The sequence below is a fragment of the Amblyraja radiata genome, chromosome 2, assembly GCF_010909765.2.
Source record: "Amblyraja radiata isolate CabotCenter1 chromosome 2, sAmbRad1.1.pri, whole genome shotgun sequence".
NCBI lineage: Eukaryota > Metazoa > Chordata > Chondrichthyes > Rajiformes > Rajidae > Amblyraja > Amblyraja radiata.
In genome coordinates this window covers 120,709,631-120,723,041 of record NC_045957.1, presented here as the reverse complement: position 1 = coordinate 120,723,041, position 13,411 = coordinate 120,709,631, and the positions used below count along the sequence as shown (strand labels likewise).

The 13,411-nt window shown below is 49.0% G+C and overlaps 1 protein-coding gene across 1 annotated transcript in view; it reads right to left on the bottom strand.

Moving 5' to 3' along the window:
- The window catches only part of f13a1 (coagulation factor XIII A chain), a 111,958-nt gene that overhangs the window by 71,542 nt on the left and 27,005 nt on the right, over positions 1 to 13,411 (bottom strand). The window contains exons 4-6 of the mRNA XM_033014592.1: positions 8,425 to 8,676; positions 5,530 to 5,648; positions 716 to 823 (exon numbers count right to left, since the gene is read on the bottom strand). Of these exons, the coding sequence (XP_032870483.1) occupies positions 716 to 823; positions 5,530 to 5,648; positions 8,425 to 8,676 (479 nt within the window). The remainder of the gene's footprint in view (positions 1 to 715; positions 824 to 5,529; positions 5,649 to 8,424; positions 8,677 to 13,411) is intronic.

Genomic DNA, 13,411 nt, shown 5'->3' with positions numbered 1-13,411 from the left:
ACTTATGACCTTATGACCTTCTGACATGTTGGGCCGTGTGGGCGAGATGGTCAGGTTTAAAGTGAAGGGGGAAAAGATCAGCCATGATTGAATGGCGGGGTGGACTTGAGGGGCCGAATGGCCTAATTCTGCTCCAAGAACCAATGAACGTGTGATAGAACCATATCAAATGAGGGAGTGCAGCGTTGGTTTACAAGGTTAATTCCCAGGATGGCGGGACTGTCATATGCTGAGAGAATGGAGCAGCTGGGCTTGTACACTCTGGAGTTTAGAAGGATGAGAGGGTATCTCATTGAAACATATAAGATTGTTAAGGGCTTGGACACACTAGAGGCAGGAAAATTGTTCCCTATGTTGGGAGAGTCCAGAACCAGGGGCCACAGTTTAAGAATAAGGAGTAAGCCATTTAGAACAGAGACGAGGAAACACTTTTTCTCACAGAGAGTGGTGAGTGTGGAATTCTCTGCCTCAGAGGGCGGTGGAGGCAGGTTCTCTGGATGCTTTCAAGAGAGAGCTAGATAGGGCTCTTAAAAATAGTGGAGTCAGGGGATATGGGGAGAAGGCAGGAACGGGGTACTGATTGGGGATGATCAGCCATGATCACAGTGAATGGCGGTGCTGGCTCGAAGGGTGAATGGCCTACTCCTGCACCTATTGTCTATTGTCTATTGACAGGGGGCATTTATCGTTGCCCTCGAGGCCACGTGTAACTCACCATGGCAGATGCCACACGGCACACCTTGATGGGGCAACCCCTGGACTGTAGAGGCATCCGCGCCCGGTCCAGAATGTAGATGCAAGCGTTCAATACATTCCTTTCAAACTGGAAGGAAACAAACAGCAAGACAGACGATTAGATTGTGATCAGACAACTAACTTATGTCAGGATAATAAGTTCATCAGATAGACAGCCACACACAGCTGGAGTAATATTAAAATGCTTATTAAAAATGAAAGCATACAGAGTCTTGCACAGAGTGGATGTGGAGAGGATGTTTCCACTAGATTAGATTAAACTTTATTAATCCCCTTATTCAGGGGAAATTCTGATGTCCTTGCAGCACACTAATAAAAATACAACATAGCATTCAAAAAGAAGTTCAACACAAAAACATCCCCCCACAGTGATTCCCACTGTGGGGGAAGGCACAAAGTCCAGTCCCCATCCTCTTGTCCACCCAAAGTCGGGCCTAATTGAGGCCTCCACAGTCGCCGCCATGGCGCCCGATGTTCTCGCCGGGTGATGGTGCTCCGGCGTCGGGAGAACCCCAGCGGCTTGGGGTGCCAGGAACGGCTGCCTTCCCACCGGAGACTGCGGCTTCCAAGCCAACAGACCGCGCTGGATGGAGCTCCGCACACTGGTGATCTCAGCAAGAGATCCCAGGCTCCGGGATGTAAAGTTCAGCGTCGCAGCTGGCCGCTCCACAGAACCGCGGCTCCACAATGTTCTCATCTGCGGTCCCAGCATACTGGAGTCCCAGCGCGGCGACCCAGGAAAGGCATCGCCCGCTCCGCAATAGCGCTCCAGCGGTGCGCCGCTGCCAAAGCCGATGTTCTGCGCCGCCGCCAAAGCCGTTGTTCTGGCCAGGTCCCCTCAGGGAAACGTCGCTCCAGGACCCGCTGGTAGGCTGCAAGGACAGGTCGAAGACGCTGCTCGGAGGAAGGCAACCCCTCCGACCAGGTAGGGACTCGAAAAGCAGTTTCACCCTTCCCCCCCACCACCCCCCACACATAAAAAGATTAGGCCCCCTGACTACACACTCAACGTACTAAAAATAATAAAAAAGAAGGGGGAAAAAACGGACAGCTGCAGGACAGGCAGCCGTTCAGGACAGCGCCTCCTCCGGGAGAGTCTAGGACCAGAGGGCACAACCTCAGAATTACCGGACGTTCTTTTAGGAAGGAGACGAGGAGGAATTTCTTTAGTTAGAGGGTGGTGAATCTGTGGAATTCATTGCCACACAAACGGCTGTGGAGGCCAATTCAATGGATATTTTTAAGGCAGAGATAGATAGATTCTTGATTAGTGCGGGTGTCAGAGGTTATGGGGAGAAGGCAGGAGAATGGGGTTAGGAGGGAGAGATAGATCAGCCATGATTGAATGGCGGAGTAGACTTGATGGGCCGAATGGCCTATTTCTGCGTCTATCACTTTTGAAATGGTGGAGATAGACCCAAAAAGCTGGAGTAACTCAGCGGGTCAGGCGGCATCTCTGGAGAGAAGGAATGGTTGACGTTTCAGGTCTAGACGCTTCTTAAGACTCGGCCCGAAACGTCGCCCATCCCTTCTCTCCAGAGATGCTGCTTGTCCCTCTGAGTTGCTCCAGCTTTTTGTGCCTATCTTCGGGTTAAACAGGCACCTGCAGTTCCTTCCTACACATTTAATAAGCTCATAAGTTTACTCATCAAAGCCCATCAAGTCTATTCAATCAACAGAAGCATCCTACCACAACCAGAGAGCAGACCTGAGCTGCTATCTACCTCATTGGTGACCCTCGGACTATCTTTGATCGGGCTTTACTTTATCTTGCACTAAACATTATTCAGGCTCATAAATGACAGGGGAAGAATTAGGCCATTCGGCCCTTCAAGTCTATCACGCCATTTAATCATGACTGGTCTATCTCTCCCTCCACATACACTGTACTCTGCAAATGGCTCGATTGTAATCATGTATTTTAACTTAGTTTAGAGATACAGCGTGGAAACAGGCCCTTCGGCCCACAGGGTCCGTGCCGACCAGCGATCCCCGCACATTAACACTATCCTACACACACTGGGGACAGTTTTCCCACAGCCAATGCATCTACAAACCTGCACGTCTTTGGAGTGCGGGAGGAAACCGGAGCACCTGGAGAAAACCCACGCAGGTCACGGGGAGAACGTGCAAACTCCGTACAGACAGCGCCCGTAGTCGGGATCGAACCTGGGTCGCTGGCGCCGTGAGGCAGCAACTCAACCACTGCACCACCGTGCCATCCAATTGTCACCCATGTATTGTATTATCTTTCCGCTGACTGGATAGCACGCAACAAAAGCTTTTCACTGCACCTCGGTACACGTGACATTAAACTGAACCGAACGAACTGAATTTTGTCTGGGCCAGTTGCCGTCCTATTACATAGAAACATAGACAATAGGTGCAGGAGTAGGCCATTCGGCCCTTCGAGCCAGTACTGCCATTCACTGTGATCATGGCTGAGAATCCACAATCAGTATCCCATTCCTGCCTTCTCCCCATATCCCTTGATTCCGCTATCTTTAAGAGCCCTATCTAGCTCTCACTTGAAAGTATCCAGAGAACCGCTAGCCCAAAGAGCTAAATCTAACTCTCTTTTGAATGCATACAGTGAATTGGCCTCCACTGCCTCCTGAGGCAGAGAATTCCACAAATTCACAACTCCCTTTGTGAAAAAGTTTTTCCTCATCTCAGTTCGAAATGGCTTACCCATTATTCTTAAACTGTGGCCCCTGGTTCTGGACTCCCCCAACATCGGGAACATGTTTCCTGCATCTAGCGTGTCCAAACCTTTAACAATCTTATATGTTTCAATGAGATCTCCTTTCATCCTTCTAAATTCCAGTGGATTCAAGCCCAGCTGCTCCATTCTTTCATCCTATGTCAGTTCCGCCATCCCGGGAATTAACCTGGTGAACCTCCGCTTGACTCAATCAATATGCAATATTAAAATGCTTATTAAAAATGAAAACATAAAGAGGCTTGGATAGAGTGGATGTGGAGAGGATGTTTCCACTGGTGGGAGAGTCTAGGACAAAAGGTCACAGCCTCAAAATTACCGGACATTCTTTTAGGAAGGAGATGAGGAGGAATTTCTTTAGTCAGAGGGTGGTGAATCTGTGGAATTCTTTGCCACACAGAAGGCTGTGGAGGCCAAGTCAATGGGTATTTTTAAGGAAGAGATAGATAGATTCTTGATTAGTACGGGTGTCAGAGGTTACAGAGAGAAGGCAGGAGAATGGGGTTAGGAGATATAGAACAGCCATGATTGAATGGCAGAGTAGAATTGATGGGCCAAATGGCCTAATTCTGCATCTATCACTCATGAAATGGTGGAGATAGACACAAAAAGCTGGAGTAATTCAACAGGACAGGCAGCATCTCTGGAGAGAAGGAATGGGCGACGTTTCGGGCCGAGACCCTTCTTCAGACTGAGAGTCAGGGTAAAGGGAGACACAGAGATATGGAAGGATGAGGTGTGAAAACGAGACATCAATGGGACGAAGAAAAATGAAAATGTAGAATAGATCTTTGCTAGCTAGGGGAAGCTGACATCGAGGCAGACAATATAAAATTTAGTCAGGAGCACAGTCAGACTGGTCGGAGAACTCGGATGGGGGATGGATGATTGAAATAGATCGGGTAGATGCACAGAGTCTCTTGCCCAGAGTAGGGGAATCGAGGACCAGAGGACATAGATTCAAGGTGAAGGGGGAAAGATTTAATAGGAACCCGAGGGGTAACTTTGTCACACAAAGGGTGGCGGGTGTATGGATCGAGCTGCCAGAGGAGGCAGTTGAGGCAGGGACTATCCCAACGTTTGAGAAACAGTTAGACACGTACATGGATAGGACAGGTTTGGAGGGATATGGACCAAACGCGGGCAGGTGGGACTAGTGTAGCTGGTACATGGTGGGCTCTGTGGGCAAGTTGGGCCGAAGGGCCTGTTTTCACACTGTATCACTCTGTGACAATATGAGTGTATGACTGTGTCTCTGTGTCTCTGTGTCTCTGTGATTCTGTGTCTCTGTGTCGTTTAAGAAACAGTTAAACAGGTACATGGATAGGACAGTTTTGGAGGGTTATGGACCAAGCGCGGGGCAGGTGGGACGAGGGTAGCAGGGCCGGTGTGGGCGAGTTGGGCCGAAGGGCCTGTTTCCACACTGCAGCACTCTGTGACTCTATAACTCCATGGATGGAGAGAGAGGGGAATCAAGGGTTACTTGAAGTGGGAGAAGTCAATGTTGACAATAGACAATAGACGACAGTTGCAGGAGTAGGCCATTCGTCCCTTCGAGCCAGCACCGCCATTCACTGTGATCATGGCTGATCATCCCCAATCAGTACCCCGTTCCTGCCTTCTCCCCATATCCCCTGACTCCGCTATCTTTAAGAGCCCTATCTAGCTCTCTCTTGAAAGCATCCAGAGAACCGGCCTCCACCGCCCTCTGAGGCAGAGAATTCCACAGACTCACCACTCTCTTTGAGAAAAAGTGTTTCCTCGTCTCCGTTCTAAATGGCTTACCCCTTATTCTTAAACTGTGGCCCCTGGTTCTGGACTCCCCCAACATCGGGAACATGTTTCCTGCCTCTAGCGTGTGTCCAAACCCTTAACAATCTTATATGTTTCAATGAGATATCCTCTCATCCTTCTAAACTCCAGAGTATACAAGCCCAGCTGCTCCATTCTCTCAGCATATGACAGTCCCGCCATCCCGGGAATTAACCTTGTAAACCTACGCTGCACACTGTCTCAATAGCAAATTGAAACCGTAGGAGGGAGAGACAAACCTGCCCGTAGATCCACGGCCTGCTGGTCACTTCAGTGGAGGTTCCGTAGTAAATGCAGCCCACGTCGTTCATGACATACTCGTGGCGCTGGTCATCATCGCTGAGATACACCGCATCGTCTGGTCCATACAGGAGGTCCCGTCACACAGGCGGGGGGAACGCAGCAGAACAAGAGACGGGGACAACAGTCAGCTGACAGGCCGAAGACCCACAGATGGACAACATAGAAACATCGACAATAGGTGCAGGAGTAGGCCATTCAGCTCTCTCGAGCCAGCACCGCCATTCAATGTGATCATGGCTCATCATCCACAATCAGTACCCCGTTCCTGCCTTCTCCCCCATATCCCTTGATTCCATTAGCCCCAAGAGCTAAATCTAACTCTGTCTTGAAAACAACCAGTGTGGCCTTCTCAATCAATCCACTGCCTTCTCAATCAATCAATCAATCAGTTTTATTCGTCACTTGCACATAAAGTGCAAGTGAAATGAATTTGCCAGCAGCGGTACAATGAAAAAGAACACAAAAATAAAATAAAAAATACAATAGCATTCTCTGTGGCAGAGCATTCCACAGATTCACAACTCTCTGGGTGAAGACATTTTTCCTCATCTCAGTCCTAAATGGCCTACCCCTTATTCTTAAACTGTGACCCCTGGTTCTGGACTCCCCCAACATCGGGAACATGTTTGCTGCATCTAGCGTGTCCAATCCTCTAAGAGTTTTATATGTTTCTATAAGATATCCACTCATCCTTCTAAATTCCAGAGTATACAAGCCCAGCTGCTCCATTTTCTCAGCACATGACAGTCCCGCCATCCCAGGAATTAACCTGGTGAACCTACGCTGCACTCCCTCAATAGCAAGAATGTGCTTCCTCAAATTAGGGGACCAAAACAGCACACAATACTCCAGATGTGGTCTCACCCGGGCCCTATACAATTGCAGTAGGACCTCCTTGCTCCTATACTCAACTCCTCTCGCAATGAAGGCCAGCATATCCCAACTTTCTTCACTGCCTGCTGTACCTGCATGCTTACTTTCAGTGACTGATGTACAAGCACACCCAGGTCTCGTTGCACCTCCCCTTCCCCTAATCTGATACCATTCAGATAATAATCTGCCTTCCAGTTCTTGCCACCAAAGTGGACAACCTCACATTAATCCACATAGAGTCCACAGATCACAAGTTACAGGAGCAGATTTAGGCCATTCGGCCCATCGAGTCTACTCTATCATTCAATCATGGCCGATCTATCTCTCCCTCTCAACCCCATTCTCCTGCCTTCTCCTTATAACCTCTGACACCCGCACTAATCAGGAATCTATCTATCTCTGCCTTAAAAATATCCACTGACACGGCCTCCACAGCCTTCTGTGGCAAAGAATTCTACAGATTCACCACCAATAGAGTCAAGGAGTTATACAGCGTGGAAACAGGCCCATCGGCCCAACTTGCCCACACCGACCAACATGTCCCATCTACACTAGACCCACCTGCCAGGGCTTGGCCCATATCGCTCCAAACCTGTCCTATATATGTACCTGTTTTTTAAACATTTCTGGCCATTACCTACCTCCAGTTCCCCTCCCTCTACTTTCAGTTTGAAAAAGCAAACTGAGCGTTAACATCACCTATCCATGTTCTCCACAGATGCTGCCTGACCCGCTGAGTTACTCCAGCACTCTGTGAAACGTCACCTATCCTTGTTCTCCAGAGATGCTGCCTGACCCGCTGAGTTACTCCAGTACCTTGTGTCTGTCTTCGGTATAAACCAGCACCTGCAGTTCCTTCCTATTCATCTTTACAAGTTCACAAGTTATAGGAGTAGAATTAGGCCATTCGGGTCTACTCCGCCATTTAATCATGGCTGATTTCTGCCTCCTAATCCCAATTTCCTGCCTTCTCCCCATAACCCTTAAAGCCCGTACTAATTAAGAACTTGCCTGTCTCTGCCTTAAAAATATCCACTAACTTGGTCCCCACAGCCCTGTGTGGCAATGAGTTCCAAAGACTAACTATGGCTGGGTGACCAAGGCTGAACACTATACTCCAAATGTGGCCTCACCAACGTTGTTGACATTTTTCAGGGAGTGGATGATTTTATAACAAGACGTGCAGTGTGTGGGAGATGGCAGATAGACACAGAGTGCTGGAGTAACTCAGCGGGTCATAGAAACATAGAAAATAGGTGCAGGAGGAGGCCATTCGGCCGTTCGAGCCAGCACCGCCATTCATTGTGATCATGGCTGATCATCCCCAATCAATAACCCGTGCCTGCCTTCTCCCCATGTCCCTTGATTCCACTAGCCCCTAGAGCTCTATCTAACTCTCTCTTAAATCCATCCAGTGATTTTGCGCCACTGTCCTCTGTGGCAGGGAATTCCACACATTCACAACTCTCTGGGTGAAAAAGTTTTTCTCACCTCAGTCTTAAATGGCCTCCCCTTTATTCTAAGACTGTGGCCCCTGGTTCTGGACTCGCCCAACATTGGGAACATTTTACCTGCATCTAGCTTGTCCAGTCCTTTTGTAATTTTATATGTTTCTATAAGATTCCCCCTCATCCTTCTAAACTCCAGTGAATACAAGCCCAGTCTTTTCAATCTTTCGTGATATGACAGTCCCGCCATCCCAGGGATCAATCTCGTGAACCTACGCTGCACTGCCTCAATCACAAGGATGTCCTTCCTCAAATTAGGAGACCAAAACTGTACACAATACTCCAGATGTGGTCAGGCAGCATCTGTGAAGTACATGGATAGGTGACGTTTCACAGAGTGCTGGAGTAACTCAGCGGGTCAGGCAGCATCTGTGGAGAACATGGATAGGTGACGTTTTCGATTGGGACCCTTCTTCAGACGGAAATCGCTGAAACGTAAGCAGGCTGTACCATTACACCAAGGGTTGAAGATGAAGTAGATGTCGGTGGCCTTGTCCCGTGCGGTCCTGCGTATTCCGTGCGGGGTCATGATGGCCACATACATGCGGAATCTGCCCACGATACAGTCCGCGGGAGAGAGGACGGAGAGGCCGAGGATGTTGCCAGGGGCAGTGATCACCTTCGCTCCCCACCTCCCCTTCACCAGCTCGTCCTGCAGGTAAATCGGGATGTATGTTCCCTTCACGGCACTCGGGTGGCGACCTGGGTAACATACAACACCTGGGTTATACACAACACCTGTGTCACATACAACACCTGTGTCACATACAACACCTGGGTTACATACAACGCCTGTGTCACATACAACACCTGTGTCACATACAACACCTGTGTTACATACAACACCTGGGTTACATACAACACCTGGGTTATACACAACACCTGTGTCACATACAACACCTGTGTCACATACAACACCTGGGTTACATACAACACCTGTGTCACATACAACACCTGTGTCACATACAACACCTGGGTTACACACACCTGGATTATACACAACACCTGGGTTACATACAACACCTGGGTTATACACAACACCTGTGTCACATACAACACCTGTGTCACATACAACACCTGGGTTACATACAACGCCTGTGTCACATACAACGCCTGTGTCACATACAACACCTGGGTTACACTCACCTGGATTATACACAACACCTGGGTTACATACAACACCTGGGTTATACACAACACCTGTGTCACATACAACACCTGTGTCACATACTACACCTGGGTTACATACAACGCCTGTGTCACATACAACACCTGTGTCACATACAACACCTGGGTTACACTCACCTGGATTATACACAACACCTGGGTTACATACAACACCTGGGTTACATACAACACCTGGGTTAAGTCTCAGTTCGAGCTCAACATTTTAAAGCAGAGATAGATAGATCTTTGATGAGTACGGGTGTCAGGGGTTATGGGGAGGAGGCAGGAGAATGGGGTTAGGAGGGAGAGATAGATCAGCCATGATTGAATGGCGGAGTAGACTTGATGGGCCGAATGGCCTAATTCTGCTCCTATCAATTATGACCTTATGACCTTCTGACTATCCCTGGATCTATGTTACAAAAGGGAAGGTAATATTTAGTTTAGTTTATTGTCACGTGTGCAGTGGAAAGCTTTTGTTGCATGCTGTCCAGTCACAAGAGCCATCTTGGTGAACGGCTGCTAGCCAGCAGCCGTCCGTTTTAAATCCGTTTTTTTAATAGTTTTTACTGAGTTCTGTTTTTTGTTTGTAGGGGATATGGTCTTTTTAATGTGGGGGGTAGGTGTAAACCTAATTTCTAGGTCCCTACCTGGTCGGTGTGGCAGCTTCTTCTCCGGGCTGCCCGTCGATCCGTCCTCGTGGCCTACCTGCGGGCTTGGAGCGCCGTTTCCTGGCGGGAAACGCCCAGCACCTCAGCCTCGGCGGCAGCACGGCATTGGAGCGCTGGAGCGGAGCGGAGCGGAGCGGGCGATGCCTTGCCTGGGTCGCCGCGCTGGAGCGACGCGCTGGAGCTCTGGCGAGCTGGACCGCCGAGAGCAACAACTCCGGGCTGCGGGTCTGCGGAGAGGCGGCGCCGACTTTGTCATCTGGAGCCTGGGAGCTCCAAACCGGCGCGGCCTTGTCGGCTTCGGCAGCTGCGGGCTCCAACCAGAAAGCGGCCGTTCCAAGTGGCCCAGCCGCCGAAAGGACTCTCCCGACGCCGGGGCAAGACCACCCGGTGAGAACGGCCAGGGACATCGGGCCTCCGTAGAGGCAATTGCGGTGGCCTCAATAGGCCTGACTTTGGGGTGAACATGGGGTGGGGACTGGACATTGTGCCTTCCCCCATAGTGCTATCCACTGTGGGGGGATGATTTTTTTTGTCTAACTGTAGTCTTGTAGGTCTGTGTCCAAGATGGCTGCCGTGAAGGGAGAGTGGACGCTGGCACGAATTGGTTGCCGCTGCTCTCTCTTCACACTGTGTTTTTGATTTTCTGTTTTTGGATTGAATTCTGTTTTTAATTTGTGTCTCTGTGATGTCTTTATTATTTGTTATATTCCGATTATATGTTATTCCGATTAAATGTCTATTATTGTTATGTCTGTATTCTTTCTTTATGTCCTGCACGGAGAGGACGCTGGCGCTGTTTGTTCGCCGCTTCTCCGTTTGCTATTGTCTGTTACTATTGTAAAGCGACTTTGAGTCTTAGAAAAGCGCTATAAAAATAAAATTTATTATTATTATTATTATTATACATGATTGACCCATTCAGAATACAGATAGAGAATAAGGGACTAACGTTTAGTACAAGGTAGAGTCCAATTAAAGATAGTCCGAGGGTCTCCAATGAGGTAGATGGGAGGTCAGGACCACTCTGTAGTTGGTGAGAGCATGGTTAGACATTAGAGTTTTGAGATACAGCGCAGAAACATAGAAACATAGAAACATAGAAATTAGGTGCAGGAGTAGGCCATTCGGCCCTTCGAGCCTGCACCGCCATTCGATATGATCATGGCTGATCATCCAACTCAGTATCCTGTACCTGCCTTCTCTCCATACCCCCTGATCCCTTTAGCCACAAGGGCCACATCTAACTCCCTCTTAAATATAGCCAATGAACTGGCCTCAACTACATTCTGTGGCAGAGAGTTCCAGAGATTCACCACTCTCTGTGTGAAAAAAGTTCTTCTCATCTCGGTTTTAAAGGATTTCCCCCTTATCCTTAAGCTGTGACCCCTTGTCCTGGACTTCCCCAACATCGGGAGCAATCTTCCTGCATCTAGCTTGTCCAACCCCTTAAGAATTTTGTAAGTTTCTATAAGATCCCCTCTCAATCTCCTAAATTCTAGAGAGTATAAACTTGATGGATAGACTTGATCCAGTCTTTCTTCATAAGACAATCCTGACATCCCAGGAATCAGTCTGGTGAACCCAGTCTGGTGAACCTAGAAACAGGCCCTTCGGCCCACTGAGACCGTGCCGACCAGTGATCACCCCGCACACTAACACTATCCTTACACACACTGGGGACGATTTACAGAAGCCAATTTTATTACAAACCTGCACGTCTTTGGAGTGTGGGGGGGAAACGCCCGGAGAAACCCCACGCAGGTCACGGGGCGAACGTACAAACTCCGCACAGACAGCACCCGTAGTCGGGATCGAACCCGGGTCTCTGGCGCCGTGAGGCAGCAACTCTACCGCTGCGCCACCGTGCTGTCCACAGGTTAGGAGGATTCTTCCAGCTCTTTGTGATTTGGCCACTCTCCCTTCTCCCCCCTCTCTCCCATCGGGCAAGAGGTACAGAAGTGTGAAAACGCACACCTCCAGATTCAGGGACAGTTTCTTACCAGCTGTTATCAGGCAACTGAACCATCCTACCACACCCAGAGAGCGGTCCTGAACTACTATCTACCTCATTGGTGACCCTCGGACAACCCTTGATCGGACTTTGCTGGCTTTACCTTGCACTAAACGTTATTCCCTTTATCCAGTATCTGTACACTGTGGATGGCTCGATTGTAATCATGTACAGTCTTTCCGCTGACTGGTTAGCATGCAACAAAATCACTGTGCTTTTCACTTTTCACATAGAATGGAGCGGCTGGGCTTGTACACTCTGGAGTTTAGAAGGATGAGAGGAGATCTCATTGAAACATATAAGATTGTTAAGGGTTTTTGACACGCTAGAGGCAGGTAACATGTTCCAGATGTTGGGGGAGTCCAGAACCAGGGGCCACAGTTTAAGAATAAGGAGTAAGCCATTTAGAACGGAGACGAGGAAACACTTTTTCTCACAGAGAGTGGTGAGTCTGTGGAATTCTCTGCCTCAGAGGGCGGTGGAGGCGGGTTCTCTGGATACTTTCAAGAGAGAGCTAGATAGGGCTCTTAAAAATAGCGGAGTCAGGGGTTGAAACGTTGCCTATTTCCTTCGCTCCATAGATGCTGCCTCACCCGCTGTGTTTCTCTAGCATTTTTGTCTACCAGCGGAAAGACAATACATGATTACAATCGAGCCGTCCACAGTGTACAGATAAAGGATAAAGGGAATAACGTTTAGTGCAAGGTACTTAGTGGATATTAGCTCTCCGTGGTCCCAGGGTGACGTCTGTATGGTCGTGAGTAGTCGCCCAAAGAGTCAATAGACAATAGGTGCAGGAGTAGGCCATTCGGCCCTTCGAGCCAGCACCGCCATTCAATGTGATCATGGCTGATCATCCCCAATCAGTACCCCGTTCCTGCCTTCTCCCCATATTCCCTGACTCCGCTATTTCTAAGAGCCCTATCTAGCTCTCTCTTGAAAGCATCCAGAGAACCTGCCTCCACCGCCCTCTGAGGCAGAGAATTCCACAGACTCACCACTCTCTGTGAGAAAAAGTGTTTCCTCGTCTCCGTTCTAAATGGCTTACTCCTTATTCTTAAACTGTATGTGGCCCCTGGTTCTGGACTCCCCCAACATCGGGAACATGTTTCCTGCCTCTAGCGTGTCCAAGCCCTTTTTCGTACCTTTTTCTGGTCGCCGCTGGATATTCAACATGTTGATAAAATTTCGGCGACCTGCGGTGACTATGACGGGTGCCGGCAAGTCGGCGAAAAAAATCGCCTAAGTGGGACAGGCCCTAGTCTCAGTTTCTCTTTCCCAATTATCTGATTCCAACTCCTTATGCCTTTGCAACCTGCTGAGTGTTTTGGAATCAGTCACACATTTTCTCTGATTGAACCTAATTATCTTCTGCATGCTCTCTGTTGGAGAATGCTCTGTCACTTTAAGGTGAGGGGGAGCGGGGAAAGAGTAAATAGGAATCTGAAGGGGTAACTTTTTCACACAGAGGGTGGTGGGTGTATGGAACGAGCTGCCAGAAGAGATCGTTGAGGCTGGGACGATCCCATTATTGAAGAAACAGTTGGACAGGTACATGGATAGGACAGGTTTGGAGGGACATGGACCA